The following is a 15,163-nucleotide window of genomic DNA, read 5'->3' as shown; positions in this document are numbered from 1 at the left end:
AGAGAAAGAGAGAGAGAGAGAGAGAGAGAACGTGTGTACATGTGTGCGTGTGTGTGAGTGAGTGAGAGAGAAGAGGTAGAGCATAGTATTGTATTCGACGCTTTGAGTACCAGCGATTTGACTTAATCAGGTGCAAGGAAATGGACGACGTGAGATCAGGAGCGGTGGAGAGGGTGAGGATTTTGGGAGCCGAGGCTGCCGAGAGAGAAGCAAGGGCGAACGGGGTCGAGAGGGAATTGCGACTCGAACGCGAATGGAGAACCTCCTTGCAGGAAGCATCGATCTCTAACACGGAGAAGATCTCTCAATTACATCAGGAGATCGATCAGCTGAGGCGGGTGTCCGAGGTACGTTGTACACCGGCCTAAACTTCACCAGCTTCCAAACACCGTGACCAAATTTTGATTGGAAAGAAATCATCGGAAGAATCAGAATTTTTCTTTCCTTTCGTTTCCTTTCACTGTGACGTCGAAAGACAGTAATAACAACAATTTGTTCGATATCACTATTAATTGCATCAATTAAAATAAATTTTTAATGTTTCGTTGCGTTTGGTATATCGTGAAGTTGTACTCTTCATTTTTACAATATAGAACGTCAACATCAGACACGATAGAAGAAAGGAAAACACAACTGCAATCAATTCCTTTGAGCCACAAAAGAATATTTATCGCCTCGATGCTATCATCATAATTTCTCATTGAATTCGGTCATCAAATATCCCCATATTCTGCCCGGAGCAAGAAACACCCGACACAATCACCCGAATCGAATCCCCATAGTTTCAATCAGTCATTGGTTCCTTCCCACAATACCGCATTACCTCGCTACCTTCGTTCCTCGCAACCCCAAAACACTTCGCCTTTCCCGATCGATTTTTCAAGCAACCACTTCCACCCCCTCCCACTCCCACTCTTCATCAATCTTCCAGAACTTCGACTCACGGCGGAATCGAATCTCCTCGCTAATAGTCGACGCAGCGCGACTTCGCAATCGGCCTCTCCTAACAACCGATAACCCGTTTGGGGACAGGGGAAACAGATGGGGAACCCTTCGTCTGCGACAAAGTTTGCTGGCGTCGAAGAAGGGAGTGGGAGGGGGAGGGGGGGGGCTCTAGTGTAATTCCCTTGGCCATGTGTTGCAGAAATACCTGGCGCTGCAGGAGGAGCATTACGCGCTGAAGGAGATCTGCAACGAGCAGGAACGAACTCTGGAGGAACTTGGCGGACAATTGAGCGCGGCGAAATTGGCGGCGGTGGAATTACGCGAGGCCGCTGACAACGCTCAACACCAGCATCACCAGCAGAGCCAGCAGCAGCAGTGGCAGCAGCAGCAGCAGCAGCAGCAGCAGCAGCAGGAGGGTGCAGCGACCTGGGCGAACGATCGGCTGGTCACCCAGTGCAAGAGCTGCAACCGAGAGTTCAACATCACTCGTCGCAAGGTAATCAAACTTTTTAATTGCTCGTACGCCTTCCACCTTCCTGTTCGAGGATCCTCTGCTCTCTTTTCGTTTCTGCCTGCTCAGTCGTCGCCGTCGCCGTCGTCGTCGCCGTCGCCGTCGTCGTCGTCGTCGTCGTCGTTGTCGTTGTCTTTGTCGACGTTCGACGCGCAGGGATTGCTCTACTGAAAGGCCGAGCCCTGAGTTCGCTTAATCGTTCAATTATCCTTGCCACCCTGAAAATTACCGGGTCCAACCGGCTCCAGATTTCTCCATAGTTCCATAGCTATGCACGTGTCCCGATCGTTATGCATGCCGACACGTTTTCGAAATGAAATTAACGTTGTATATGCGAGATCTCTGCGGTGATCAGCGTAATCTGAGAGGCAATTTCGTGAACGGAACTTTTCTCGATCGTTCGCTTGAATCAGAAATAACCACGGCGAATAAGCTTGCTTTTGCTCTAGATACACATAGAAATCCAAATTATTTTAAAGATTATTCTTATGAATATAAATATAACAATCAACAGAAATGTCCACGAAAAGATAGATTACCGTAAATCATCATTTTGCACATAAACTGTCTTTTCCACGTAAACGCGTTTCGAATTTTTGAGAAATGTTTCCAAATATTGCTACGTATTTTTTCCACCACTTCCCGTTACTAATTGTCATTGAGTCTTTTAATAGATCTCACTAATCTTTCAACAGCTAACTTCGTAATTTCTTGAATATTATCTCGCATTTTTCAAATTCTTTCTACCGTCTCTGTATAAAAGCAAATACGTACAAAGCAACGTCACGTGTCGTACGTGTCGAGAGCTTTTATTTCTAGCCACGATCTCCTCCTCTCGACCTTTAACTCGTGCAGCCGCCTCGAAGATGCGAATCGCGTGCACCAGCCAAGGGAGAACTTTGATGCATGACAGTTCTGTTATTAGAGATAACACGGTGTATCGGGCTGTGTTACGGCTTGCAATTACAACCGGTCTTCCTCTCCCCCTCCCCTCGATTCCTCGTTTGTTGGTAGTCCGTGCCCAGTCCTTCCTTCCTTCCTGCCTTCCACGACCCACGGATAATTGAAGAGATTTCGCGGTGGATTTTTGATTAGATTCTATCTGCGTCGAGCCGCTGGTGTACAGATGCTTGAAGATTTGAATTTAGAAAACGCGGGTCATTTAGATTTTAATAGACTCTGTGCCCAATAGGGTTCAGGGATTACGTGAACTTTTTTTTTTAATCTCAATTTTTTTCTACTAAACGACTATTTGATAAAACGTAAAAGCGGTCATTTTATTCTGATGGAACATTAGGTACATATTTGGGCTTTTAGGTTAGGTTCAGGTTTTTAGAGATTTTGGCTGTTTTTTTTTTTTTTTTTTTTTTTAATGTTAGACCAGTCTAATGATACTAGAGCCAAAAACGACCAATTTCGGTAATTTTTAATTACTTTGGAAGTTCTTCGGGTTTAAATTTTGTAAAATATATAGACAGAGACTTCTCCTTTTATTATATATTTTCATTTCATACCTTGTTTGATTCCATCTGTTTACCTCAGCCATCGATAGTTTGATAGTTAAATATTAGCTGAAACTTTGAAAAGTTGATTGTGAGTTCTGATGCCCTGTGATTGGAGGCTCTGTCCCTGAAATAAAAGCTTTTTCATCTTTGATGAAATGCTGAAAGATATCTGTGATCGAAATTAGTTTTATATATTTTTGTGCATTGACACAGTTTTGTGCAGCTGCACTCTTCTCTTTTTAAATAAAACTTTTTTTTTTTGTATAAATCGATTGAAATTCGAAAAGTCGACTCTAAATATTTAACGACTTAATATTTTCGTTACAAACTGTGCACGCAATTTATTTTTTGCACAGTCTTTTATTTTCAATAGTAATTTCTTTCTTTCTTTTTTAAGGAAGGTGTCGGTTATCTTTTAAAACTGTTTTACAGTATTTTATTATTTCTTTCGGTTACTTGTAAATTCCATTAGCGATACAACGTTCACTTTTACAGCGAGGAAACGCTGCTGCAAGATTGTTGTCATTTTCTATTCACAGCTAATTCTTTATTAAGCGAATTTTAAAGCAGGAAATGAGTCGAATGTTGCGAGGGTGTATTAAAGATGCTGAACTTTGTTAAAGAATGTTCTCCTGTTCAGGTATTTCAACGAAAGGGAGAAACATCTTTTTATCATTTAATTCACGTTTCAATTACCGTGAGAAAAATATCAAGCGAACACTTGAAATTCTCTTGTTAAAAATTCGATACTACAAATTGATTGAAAAAAATTACAGATGAAATGTTACGTTGGTCCTTAATGGATTAATATTTTCACTGAATCAATATTTGCGCTTTGAAGAAAAAAATTGATAATAATTTACTAGACATGTATTTTTAACTGAATTATATTACCATTATATTCAATTTATTAATATTCATTGAAGAAAGCAGACTACTCTACTAAATTAGTGGCAGATTAATATCTCATACGTATTATATTTTCCCATACTGTAGTAAATAACCTTTTGTCAAAAAGAGCATCTGCTCTGATACTAAATTTAATTAAAAGAAAAAAACTTTTAAAAAGGCTTCGGCTTTATGGTACAAAATATAATTTACCTTTTTCTCTGTCTATCGTCAATAACCTTTCGTTAAAAAAGGTATCTCTACCGACACTAACTTTAATTTAGAAAATATTAAAAGAAAAAGACTTTTCTTTTACAATAGAAAATGTACTTTTAATCTACGTTCTTTCTAAAAAAAAAAATAAAAATAAAAAAGAAATTATCAACATCAAGCATCGTTCTAAAGGGGTTGAAGATTTTCTAATTTTCCAATGATAATTCAACTTGAAGTCTCCGGTCAAAGAGTTGAGGAAATTGTTCCACGTAGTAGAGAGATTCAGTTCGATTTCTGAAAATGTTCAATCAACTTCTGGTGATCATTCGAATGAAATTCCCGAAGAAATTGGAAAAGACGAGCGTATCTAGAAGATGGTTTTGAACAGCTGTTGATTATAAGACGAGCGTTCGCTTGCGTTTTACAAAAAGAATCGAAAGAATTGTAAAATTTGACTTGGTAAAAACGACAATTAGATTCAACTCATTTCTCTTCTATTAGATTTTATAAACTCTACGAAAGATTGTAGATCCCGTAAAAATTATTTTTTAATTTTTCGTTGCACCTCCAACTGTTACTTCACTGTTGTAAAAAAAAAGCATATTCTCGAGAGGTACCATAATGTATTTTGTGTTAAATAATACACAATACATTCAAAGTTAATATAATAATACATAATTTCAGTATTGCATAAAGACTGTTTGTAATTAATGTTGATGCATAATACGTAGGAATTTACGTATCGAGCGATGTACCGAGCGAATTGAAGTTGCATTAATTCATTTCGGAGCGAAATCGTTTTATTAAACGCGCGCGCGCTCGTTCGGATCATTTTGCATGATATAATGATTTCTAATTTTACACATTTTGATACGTATCACGTTGTACAATGTCTTTCCACAAACTTTATCTTGTCCGGAGCTACTTTGCTCGGCAAAGTTCTGCCCACAGCAGCTTATAGCACGTATCTGAAGCTTCTTCTACTCTTAAATAAAAAGAACACTAGCTCGAGAACGGAGGGGAGGCGAAAAAAAAAAAACGGAATTCCTGTTAAGAAAGATGCTTCTTTACATAGCGGAGATAAGCTGGATGTGTCTTCGCCGCGTAGCTGTACACAGGATAATTCTAAAAACTTAGCTGCAGACACATTCTAACTTCAAGTGGAGAAAATAATCTGTAGAAAAAGTTAAATCCCCGTGATGATGGTTTAAATTTTTGCCACGGAGGAAAGCACAAATATGTTTTTAGTTAACGAGCAAGAATATAATCAGACTCTCTGTGAACGTAGATAAAAAGCGATTCGTGCAGAAAAATCTCGTTTGGTATAATTCTCCTGATATCGGTCAAATTGCCGAAAGCTTTCTCTACCCGTCAGTAACAACGAACGAACTCATTTGAATTGTAATTTGAAGATATAAGTTCTACAAACAACGATTGTACAATAGACATCAGGTTCAGAATACTTTCGTTAAAATTCCTTTTAATGTCGACATACCAATTAAACCGTTGAATCGATATTAAAAGGAAAACGAGTATCTCTGAATCAAAAATTTCTAACGAGTCAATGAATTTAACGAAGACTGACGAAAAGCGTAAGAAATATCCCAGAAATGTGAAATCTACCGAGGATTAAAGTCTAACGAGACTGGAATACTTTCCACGGAATACAACCACTTTGCTCGATAGAATCTCGTGCCTAGAATATCGCACAAAACGACGCAAACACCGCCACGGAGTGCGTCACGCAAACTCCAGCGAAATCAAAAGTTTCCATTCCGCGAATAATCATAAGCAACGTGACACCGCGATTCACCGAAAATACCGCGTTCACCTTCGCTTACGGTGCAATCACATTACTGCACCGTCACTCCTATCTTTCTCCTTCCCCTCCCACCCCCACGGTACGCATACATGATCTAGCGTGTTCAATGCATGCACGTTCGACATGCATATTCAGCGGCCCGGCGTCCCGATAGAGACGTTGCTCCGTCCCGTGAAGCACATTTAGACCGTGCTTTCTTCCGCCCCCATATTTTTCTCCTTTTTACCCCTTTTTTTCCTCCGCTCCTCTATCCACTCCTTCGTACGTTGCTTGGCATTACGAAGACACGGGGCATTACGAAGGGAGGAGAACGCGGCTGGTAAGTTATTGCATAATAACAAGCCAGCGCTCGGGATATCCTTGTGTTACTCATTTTTCGCGCCGTGCCGGCATTACCATACTGTTTAATATAGAATAGGTTAGCCGAGCGTGTTGCCGTGCAGGTGGACAAGGACTGTCGACCGTGGCCACCGATGATTTTATTTTTCGAGTCTCGCCGCGATGGAAAATCTATGATGAACCTCGGTGTGACCTTCGCGAACCTTTTCGTGAAGTCACTCACGATTCACCTGATACGTGTGTACCGTAATGGAGGCTCGAATTCAACTAGCAAAAATTCAGGGTAAAATTCCGTTTCATGAATAGAGTTCAGATAGATTCTGCTGTATTTGAAATACTATTGTTATTTTAGAGCCATCAGTCGTTGCAACAATTTGTTTCGTATTTATGGAGAGATATTAATAGGAATATAAATAGTAATATGACTTTTCTTTTAGCGGTGTAAAGCTAAGATAGAATCGTTTTTGCTGCGAAATTGTTTTTTCATTCTGCTTGTTGCTTGCGGACTGCGTCCAGTCTGATATCTCTCGGATATTTCAAGTTGTCTGAATTTAAACAAGTTGAATTCTGAGAAGAAACGTTAGACGTATGTTGTTTAATTGAAACAGCCTACGTGCGGATTGAAATCGTACGTGAGATAGATCGAAGTTACTTACTATCAGTTTTCGTTCGAACCGTTATTGTAAAATGGCGCGTTTCCGTAAAACTTTATAAACTTTCGACTCGACGATCCTAATGTTTGAATTAAATTACTTGATAATATATTCTTTGTAACGTTTAAGTTTCCTCGCCAAGAACAACCTGCTTCCAAAGTTTTTAATATCTTGCTTCGATTATATTTGTATTTCATTTATATCCAACTGATTTATATGCAAATATATATATATGTATTGCTTGCAATTAATTTTCTATCAGTTTTGTATTACATGGAGACGACCCCCATTTCTGATCGAAATCGTCGTCTTACTCTGTAAAGTATTAATTAATTCCAAACATAGAAGATAGATATTCATCTTCCTTTGGAAAGGAAAATGTTCAGCGATTCGATAGCATTTTATCCAATTTATATTATATATTTATTTGGTCAAATGCTGTTCTTCAATAAATTCTGCGTTTAATATTTCTGCCCGTTTAATCGTGCCCGGGACTAATAATAATCGATCGTGAAGGCATCGTCGATGCACATGCGTTACCGCAACCAGATGTTAGGACGCATAAATTGCAAATTGGAATAAGAAGCAGGTATCCCTCTGTAACGCCGAAATGGTGTCGTAACGTTGCATCATCGACGATATCGATTCGCGCACAGATGTTAATAACCGAGCCACGTCGGGTCTCTTATGTTGATATTTTAACGTGAACCGGGCACTAACGATTATCTGTTATATGAATATTCTTAGAAAATGTATTCTCCAATGTCTCGTTTCATATTGATTGGCAGTTCGTTCGAGTTTAATAATCGTATACTCTTTTCGATATCACTTTCCGATCGATTATAATTTAATTATTTATTAAATTATTTATTAAATTACCGAAATGTTAAAATATGCTGGGATTTCTTTCTGTTCTTGCATCAATAGTGCCTCTGACCAGTTCACAGAAACATTTCACTTTATTAATAATAAGTGAAATGTATTTGTTTTGCGAAGTGAAACTATAAATCTTTCATTAATCAAGTGTTATACTGAAATACGTTTCTGGCTAAACTCTCTTCTAAATTAAATAAGATGGATAGACTGCTCATTCAATAAGAGATGAATTTCTTTAGAGTGGCTACTTCTTTCATTATAAATGCAATAAGGTATTAAGTTCTTTTTGTTCCTTTTAGTTCTTATCGAACTGATTAATATTGGCTCGAAGCATTCTCCTTTTGTGTAATTAATTGCTCTCTGTCCCGTTTAATTAAGGAAAGAAAATATCTCCCTGTTGGTTTGTAAGAAATCTGCTTGAAATCGAGAAGCCAAGTTTCACTCTTGGCTTGTGGAGAGAAATTATTAATAATTCAAGCAGTAATGATTTTACCAAGATACGAATCTCGTTAGAACAATATAACGATTCTAATATATTTAAAAATACTTTTTAAAACTCAGTCAAAAAATTGAAAATTGTACCATTATTGTTAATTCAATTATGACAATTATGCATTTAGTAATTACACCAGTTTCGTCATTTCCTAACTAAATTCCTTGACAAGATTAAAATCATACGTACAATGGTAATCAATGATCTTCGTTAAAACACATTCGTTTAATAGAACAGAATATCCTCAAGTACGAGAAAATGAAACACAAGTCAATACTTGAGGTCGCGAAATAACTATCGTACGAGAACGATACGAGAATCGTAACAAAGGAGCGTAAATCGCTCTATTCCAGCTGGAGTTGGAAGAAATTACAGCGGCGCCAGCGATGATTATTAAGATTCAACATAAACTTCGTAATGAACTATTCCCAATGCACGAACATCCCTCTTTTCGCAGCGGAAAAACAGCTGCGAGCAATAAGACACGTCCAATTAGGTTAACGATCCTTCGCGGGGAAGGGGAAAAAAGGAAAAGAAAAAAGAATCGTTCGTTCACGCGATCTCGCGGAAAATGAGCGGAATGGTGCGAAAGTTGAAACAATCGGAGACCGTAGCGTTACGTTGCTTTCGTCATTTACCATTTTTCGCTCTTGCGTCCCTTCTCCCCGTAATTTGTGTCCTTGCGTTTCAATAATACAAAGCTAATTAACCGTACTGAGCGACGATCTCGCGTTTGATCGCGCCCTTCAATTAATCCCTTTAACTTATGATCGAGATGTCACAGCGAGGCAGGAGGATAACGTTGCGTCTGATAATGCTATTACTCGCACAAATGATACCTTGCACAGTTGGGTTGACGATATTAGCGGATCGAATGGTTATGGGATTATTTTATATTCTTACGAATAGAAGATAATTAATCCTCGCGGAACGGCAATGGGATCTTTCACTGGAAAGTCTTAAATTACTTGATCTTTGGTAGAACTTTAATGCTCGATGTTGATTGCGACATTTTAAATTCCTTTCGTAATTGTACGGTCTCAATTAGTCTTCTGCGATCCAGAGAAAGAAACGACAGATATCATATCATATTCGCTTTAAAATTGGAAGAATTTAGATAATTGTAAAAAGATGGTTAGGACATGTCGCTTGTATGAAAATTTTCCCAATTTTTAAGAAACTATACTATAATGTCTATGTATTTTAATATTTTAATGTTTTTTTTTTTAATAAACGTAGTGTAAACGTATAAACGAAGATATTTCTATGATATTCAATATGAAAATTCAATACAATGTTCGGTATAAAATTCAACATGAAAATTATGATTTACGATTGACGATTGATAAAAATTACGATTTACGATTTATGACCGATCGTGATATAAAATCCGTTGCAAAAATTTGTTTTCGAATACTCGTGTGCTTATAATCAGGCGAATTTGTATTGGAATTGTGGCGATCCTCTTACATTTACCACCGCTGGGATTCACACCAACTAGTATTCTCATGAGTCCTCGTCTAATCATCCCCGTTCGTGCAAATACGATCTCTGACCTGACCTTCCTACGTCTGAGCCGGAAGCTTGCTAGCAAACCTTGCTGATGATGCTACCACCCTGAAATGTATCTTTCTTCCCACTTTCCTGCCTTCTCTGTTCCTTCTTCCTTTCATTATACGTATCATCGCACCGGAATCGGCAAGAAATTTTAACAGTTTAGTTTTTTTTTAAACTAAAATTAAATTAAAATCCAACGAAAGTCAAGCGTAAGCAAGTGAAATGGAAACGATGTTTAAATCTTGAGAAAAAAATATTGTCGGTTCTGTGTGTTTAGAATGGAAAGAGATTTAAAAATAATAAACTTGGAACTTTAACAATTTGTTGAACTATGTTCAAGTCTGTTATCTAAGGTGCGATAAACTATTGATAAATTGTCAAGTTTTGTCTATAATGTCTGTGAAACAAAGAATTGAGTTATACCTCGTGATCCTATCTTAAAATTACACGCAGAACAATGCAATACACGAACATGTATGTAAAACGATCTTATTCTGATTCCGAGTTAAACTTCTCCAATTTACCTAAATAGTGTTACTTCCAGAGAATGTTAACTGTTCTCTAAATTAAATGTTCTCATCGATTTGTAGAGAAGATATTATCTTCACTTTGAATTTAAATTAAGCCAAAATTGGAAAAAATCACTAAAATGATCTGATAATTAGAATCAAAATTAATGAAACACAATAAAAAAAAAAAAAAAAATGGCGAATAAAGCAGATAAAGTAGAATTTAGAATAAAGACAATACGTGTCTTTATATAATCGTTTGTAATAAGAGAATTAAGAAACACAAATTAGTCTCTTCTTTTAAAACATCATTAACATGTAATTTGACTCAGTTCGAAATTATGATTGCAAAATTTTAATTGCAGAGTTTCATTTCAAGCGTGTTAAAAAAGGAACGAAAGGAACCTCACCTCAATTATATGATTAATTTTCGTATAAATTATAATTGCACGACTCTCGATGAAGTTTGCATGAAAATATTGTAATAATTTCTATCTCTTTACACTACTTTATTCTTTTTATTTCAAAATGCTATGAATTTATGCAAACGTCTTCTTATAATTTACAAATTATGGGAATCTCTATTGACTGAACATAGATAATTCCAAATATTTGATCATCTTTCAAATTTCAAAAGTATTACTTCTTTAAATATCAAATAAAAATTGAAACAAAATTTTAGAAAAATTGCAATCAATATTACCCAAACAAACTGCGCAAATTATAATCGTTCTCTTATAATGTTTGAACAGGTGTAACTGCTAATTGCATCATTAATTCCGAACTGTTGAGATCGAGCGACTTGAAACCTTCGCCCTCCTTAATAAATCCTCCCCCTCTGGACCATCATACGATAACATTCACGTTTGATTTATTCCTGCTGGAAGGTATCCATAAGTAGATACTTATCAGGACGAAGATCAGATGAACAGGTCGACGGGTCAACGAGAAAGTCGTATTCCAGCTCCTCGTGGCTCTGCCCTCGTAAGTCACGTTGATGGGACGGTTCAATAATTAACTCGGTGTGGAAATCGGTTATCAGAATGATATTATTCGGCCTCTCAGTTCTTCCGGTAATAATCGACAACCAACGACGACCGAACGAACGAACGAACGAACGAACGATGGGACCACGCTATTTTACTCAGGGGATTCAATTTAGATGTAAAATTTAAAGTGGTGGTCGCGCCAGATCGCGCGTCTCTTATTCACCCGTCTCAGACGACCACGACGAATTCCACATTATTATAATAGACCGGTTGGTAATGGCACGAAAATAAAGATCCACCGGGGGTAATGGAGAAACCGGATAGTAGAAGGAGGAAGCATCACCGGCTTCACCCGAACCATATATAGACCGCCATAAACTTCCTTTTCTCGTTTCCTTCTCCTTCGATCCCTTTTTATCCCGTCGCGTTTGCAAATCCTCCGCTGTTTCTTTTACTTTCTCGTTCCTCGATGCCTGCTTGACGACCCGTTCCTTCTTCATCCCTTCCCCCGTCGTGGGGAACGAAATTCACGAGCAGAGGAAGCAACGTTTATTATTTCCGTCGATTTCGTGTCCATCGTCGAAATTCTTCGGCTCGTGTTGCGAACTCTCAAAATCCTCGATACTCGATGGCGGTAGGAAATGATTATTGGAAGAGTCTGACGTTTGGTGGACAATTTACGTAAACACGTGTCTTTACGGAGAACGGAAGTGGAGAAGTTGAATTCAATTGGGAGAACGCTGAATAGATATATTGCCAATATTGTACATTTTAAACTATTATTCTCTGTTGTCACGTTTTATTATTTTACCGAATTATTATTTACAATTCTATATATTAACTTTCTATTTTTATGCCTCTGTTTGAAATTTGGAGATAATAACTTCGCTTCGAGAAGCTGGGAATACATTCGAGGATACGATTGATTTTCAGAAATTCGCGGATGTGAATAATAATTTCAATAATAATAACAGCTTTAATAATTTATTAATTAATTATAATTATCACTACCTGATGATGTTAACTACACGATAATTATTGGTTGTTCTACTACGTGAGGAACAATTGAGTTTCGATACTTTGATTTCTGATTTTTAATATCTGTTGCCTCGTAGCATTACAATTACATTTTGATATGTAGCTGTACAATTAGCAACGAGCATTTGATACCGTAAAATATATATTTCTTCGCAAATAACGTACGAGGTCGATTTTGCCGAGGTTCGCGAAAGTGGCATAATTGTTTTTAACCAACTTGCTAAAGAAACGGACGTTAAATTCAAGTTTATTGTACCGGTATCGAATTCAATTTCCTGTCTAAACTTTGCCGTCCAAAAAATTAGAATTTCACAAGAAAACGAAATATGGAAATGTTATTTCCACAAACGACTGCGGAAAACGAGCGCGTGAAATTTCTGCAAATATTTCGAACGAAAACCAGAAAAGTTTCTCCCCTCCTCAATACTATGCCATTTCATTCGAATCGTTTTTCCATTTTTTTCTTTTTTCTTTCGTTCGAAAGCACGCGACAAATATAATAGCGTAATTCTCTCCCCCCTTCCCACCCCCTCTCAAAAACTTTCTTCCGTCCTGCTCGACTCTATTCTGAACGCAACACGTTTAAAGGTAGCATAGCGGGGGAAATAGAAGAAAATGATATTTTACAAGATTAAACGTACTTTTTCCTGAAATTGACGCAGGGACAATGGAGCCGCCGGTACGCCGAGCGAAAAAAACCTCTGTTGTCCGCGTGCCAGCTTCAGGTGCTAGCCCGTGAACTTTTTTCGACTTTCGCGCGGAACGTAATCCGTAACTGCGAACCGTGTTGCACGGCTCTTTGGCTTCGACCGTGTGGACCGCGTTGAAAATTTTTCCTCATCCCCCTCGACCATCTGCTTTGTTACCAACCGAACGAAATATAGCCGCAGAAAGACCGTGGATCCTCGCGTTAATGATCGTTGCTTCAAACTCGCTTTCAGTCGCGCTTTTTAATTCTTGACAAAAAATGATTTCGCTCGCGGATTTTGCAAACTTCGACGTCGTACTCTTTACTTGCTGAATCATTTCGAACCTTTCGAGATAATTCATCAGCTTTGTAAGATCCGTTCGTGTTATTATCACGTTGTACGATTATTACAATTATTGTACAATTGTTAAAATAGAATGTTTCTTTTCTTACTTCAGTATGAATTTTGTCTAGAAAATTTTCTTCGATTCTTGAATCTGAATTTCATCGAAGATTTGTCTTTCATCGGACACGTGGAAATGAGAAATACCGATTTGAAAAAAAGTCCGGAATATATCCACAATTTTGGATAATGTCACACACTCAAATGTAACAAGTTGCACGTATGTGCATATAATGCTTGACTTGCACGTTGCTTAAGAATTCAAGATATCAATTCCTCTCGCTGATATTTCCATTAAACACACTCTACGTTATTTTAAGGCACGTTATCTTAAAGCTCCATCTAGGTCACGCGTTTGCAACTTATTGGAATTGAAAAAAATTAATCAAAAGTTTCGTGGTTGTGCCTCTCAAAATATTAGTTTCGAAACGAACCAACTTTCTTCTTTTCTGCTTTTTTTTTTTTTTTTATATATTATCAAATTCATCGCACGAAATTTGGGACACGATACGAGATTGAAGCAATTTGAGTTGATGGAGCTCGATTTAGATTATCGTACGTTCGCTGGATCCGCGCTGCTCATTTGTATAATATATATTTGTGAAAATGTTTGATCTCGGAAACGCGATGGGCGGCAAGAATCTGATTAAATCGCGTAGTTTTACTTTCGACGAAGTTTCGAGATTTTCGATTTTCATTCAATTACGCCACGTTGTCGTTTAACGCGTCGCGGAATTAAAACTTTATCTTTTCACGATACATAAGGAACGAATGAGATGTAATAGCAATAGTTGTGATATAAATTAGGGATTAATGACGAGTCAACGATTAGAAGTTTGTCAGCGTGTCGTGCTAATTAAATTGTACATCGGGATAAAAATATTCGTGTATGTCGTGTATGTATATTTTCATAACCCGTTCAAAATATCTGACGACCATTTGGTGATTACTTTTCGTTATGGTGACATAAGTGTCAATAGCGATAATAGTATTATACAATATGCTCGCGGCAACGAATTTATTATTAAATTTATTTTACACCGGCGTATTCTGATGTCATTTTTTTTTTTTTTTTCTTTATTTGAGAATAGATGCATCATGCATTTTGCTATATTTCAAAGAACGTTAAAGAGAAAATTTCAACCAGTAAAACAACAAAGATTCAAGTTGAAAGGAATTCAAGAATTAGCCGATTAAAACTATAGAATTTTGACGGAAAATTATTTTACAATATCCACTATATAAAAAAAAAAAAAACTCTATGCTCATTGTATGTTACTATATATTTGGCATATTTTTATATATCGAATTTTCGCGACTGTCTATCTGTAGTCTATTTATTGCTCAATCCCTCCCATTTTCCGGTGCTCGATTTTTCAATGCAATGCACGCGTTGGAACGATAAAACAAAGGGGAACAGGCGATTCATCAATAGCGAGTCCAGTAGCGAACGAAAGAACTCGCCGCTCGAGATTTTTACTCCTTCGCGAGCGAACAAACGAATTTATCGTAACGAGAAATTGGATGGTAAACTGTGAAACACACGCGCGCACGCGGGTTGAAACGTACCGTGCATTAATTGGACCGAAACGAATTATTCATAATTTGAAACACTGTTGTCTGCTCTATATTAAGCAATTAATACACGGTACTGATTCTCAGCTACCTTTGCGTGCCAGACGTTCTACTTTAGTAATTACGTACAATTAGTGAATTACTATCGGTTGCAGGAAT

The 15,163-nt window shown here is 37.4% G+C and overlaps 1 protein-coding gene across 2 annotated transcripts in view; it reads left to right on the top strand.

The window, feature by feature from the left end:
* LOC122527424 (protein RUFY3-like) overlaps window positions 1-15,163 on the top strand; it is a 32,154-nt gene that overhangs the window by 11,018 nt on the left and 5,973 nt on the right. For both annotated transcript variants that reach the window (XM_043651609.1, XM_043651610.1), the window contains exons 10-11: window positions 131-347; window positions 1,145-1,441. In XM_043651609.1, the coding sequence (XP_043507544.1) occupies window positions 131-347; window positions 1,145-1,441 (514 nt within the window). The remainder of the gene's footprint in view (window positions 1-130; window positions 348-1,144; window positions 1,442-15,163) is intronic.

The sequence above is a fragment of the Frieseomelitta varia genome, unplaced genomic scaffold, assembly GCF_011392965.1.
Source record: "Frieseomelitta varia isolate USP_RPSP 00005682 unplaced genomic scaffold, Fvar_1.2 scaffold_217, whole genome shotgun sequence".
In the NCBI taxonomy this organism is placed as follows: Eukaryota; Metazoa; Arthropoda; class Insecta; order Hymenoptera; family Apidae; genus Frieseomelitta; species Frieseomelitta varia.
The sequence above is the reverse complement of the archived record's forward strand: the minus strand, read 5'-3'. Positions and strand labels throughout refer to the sequence as shown.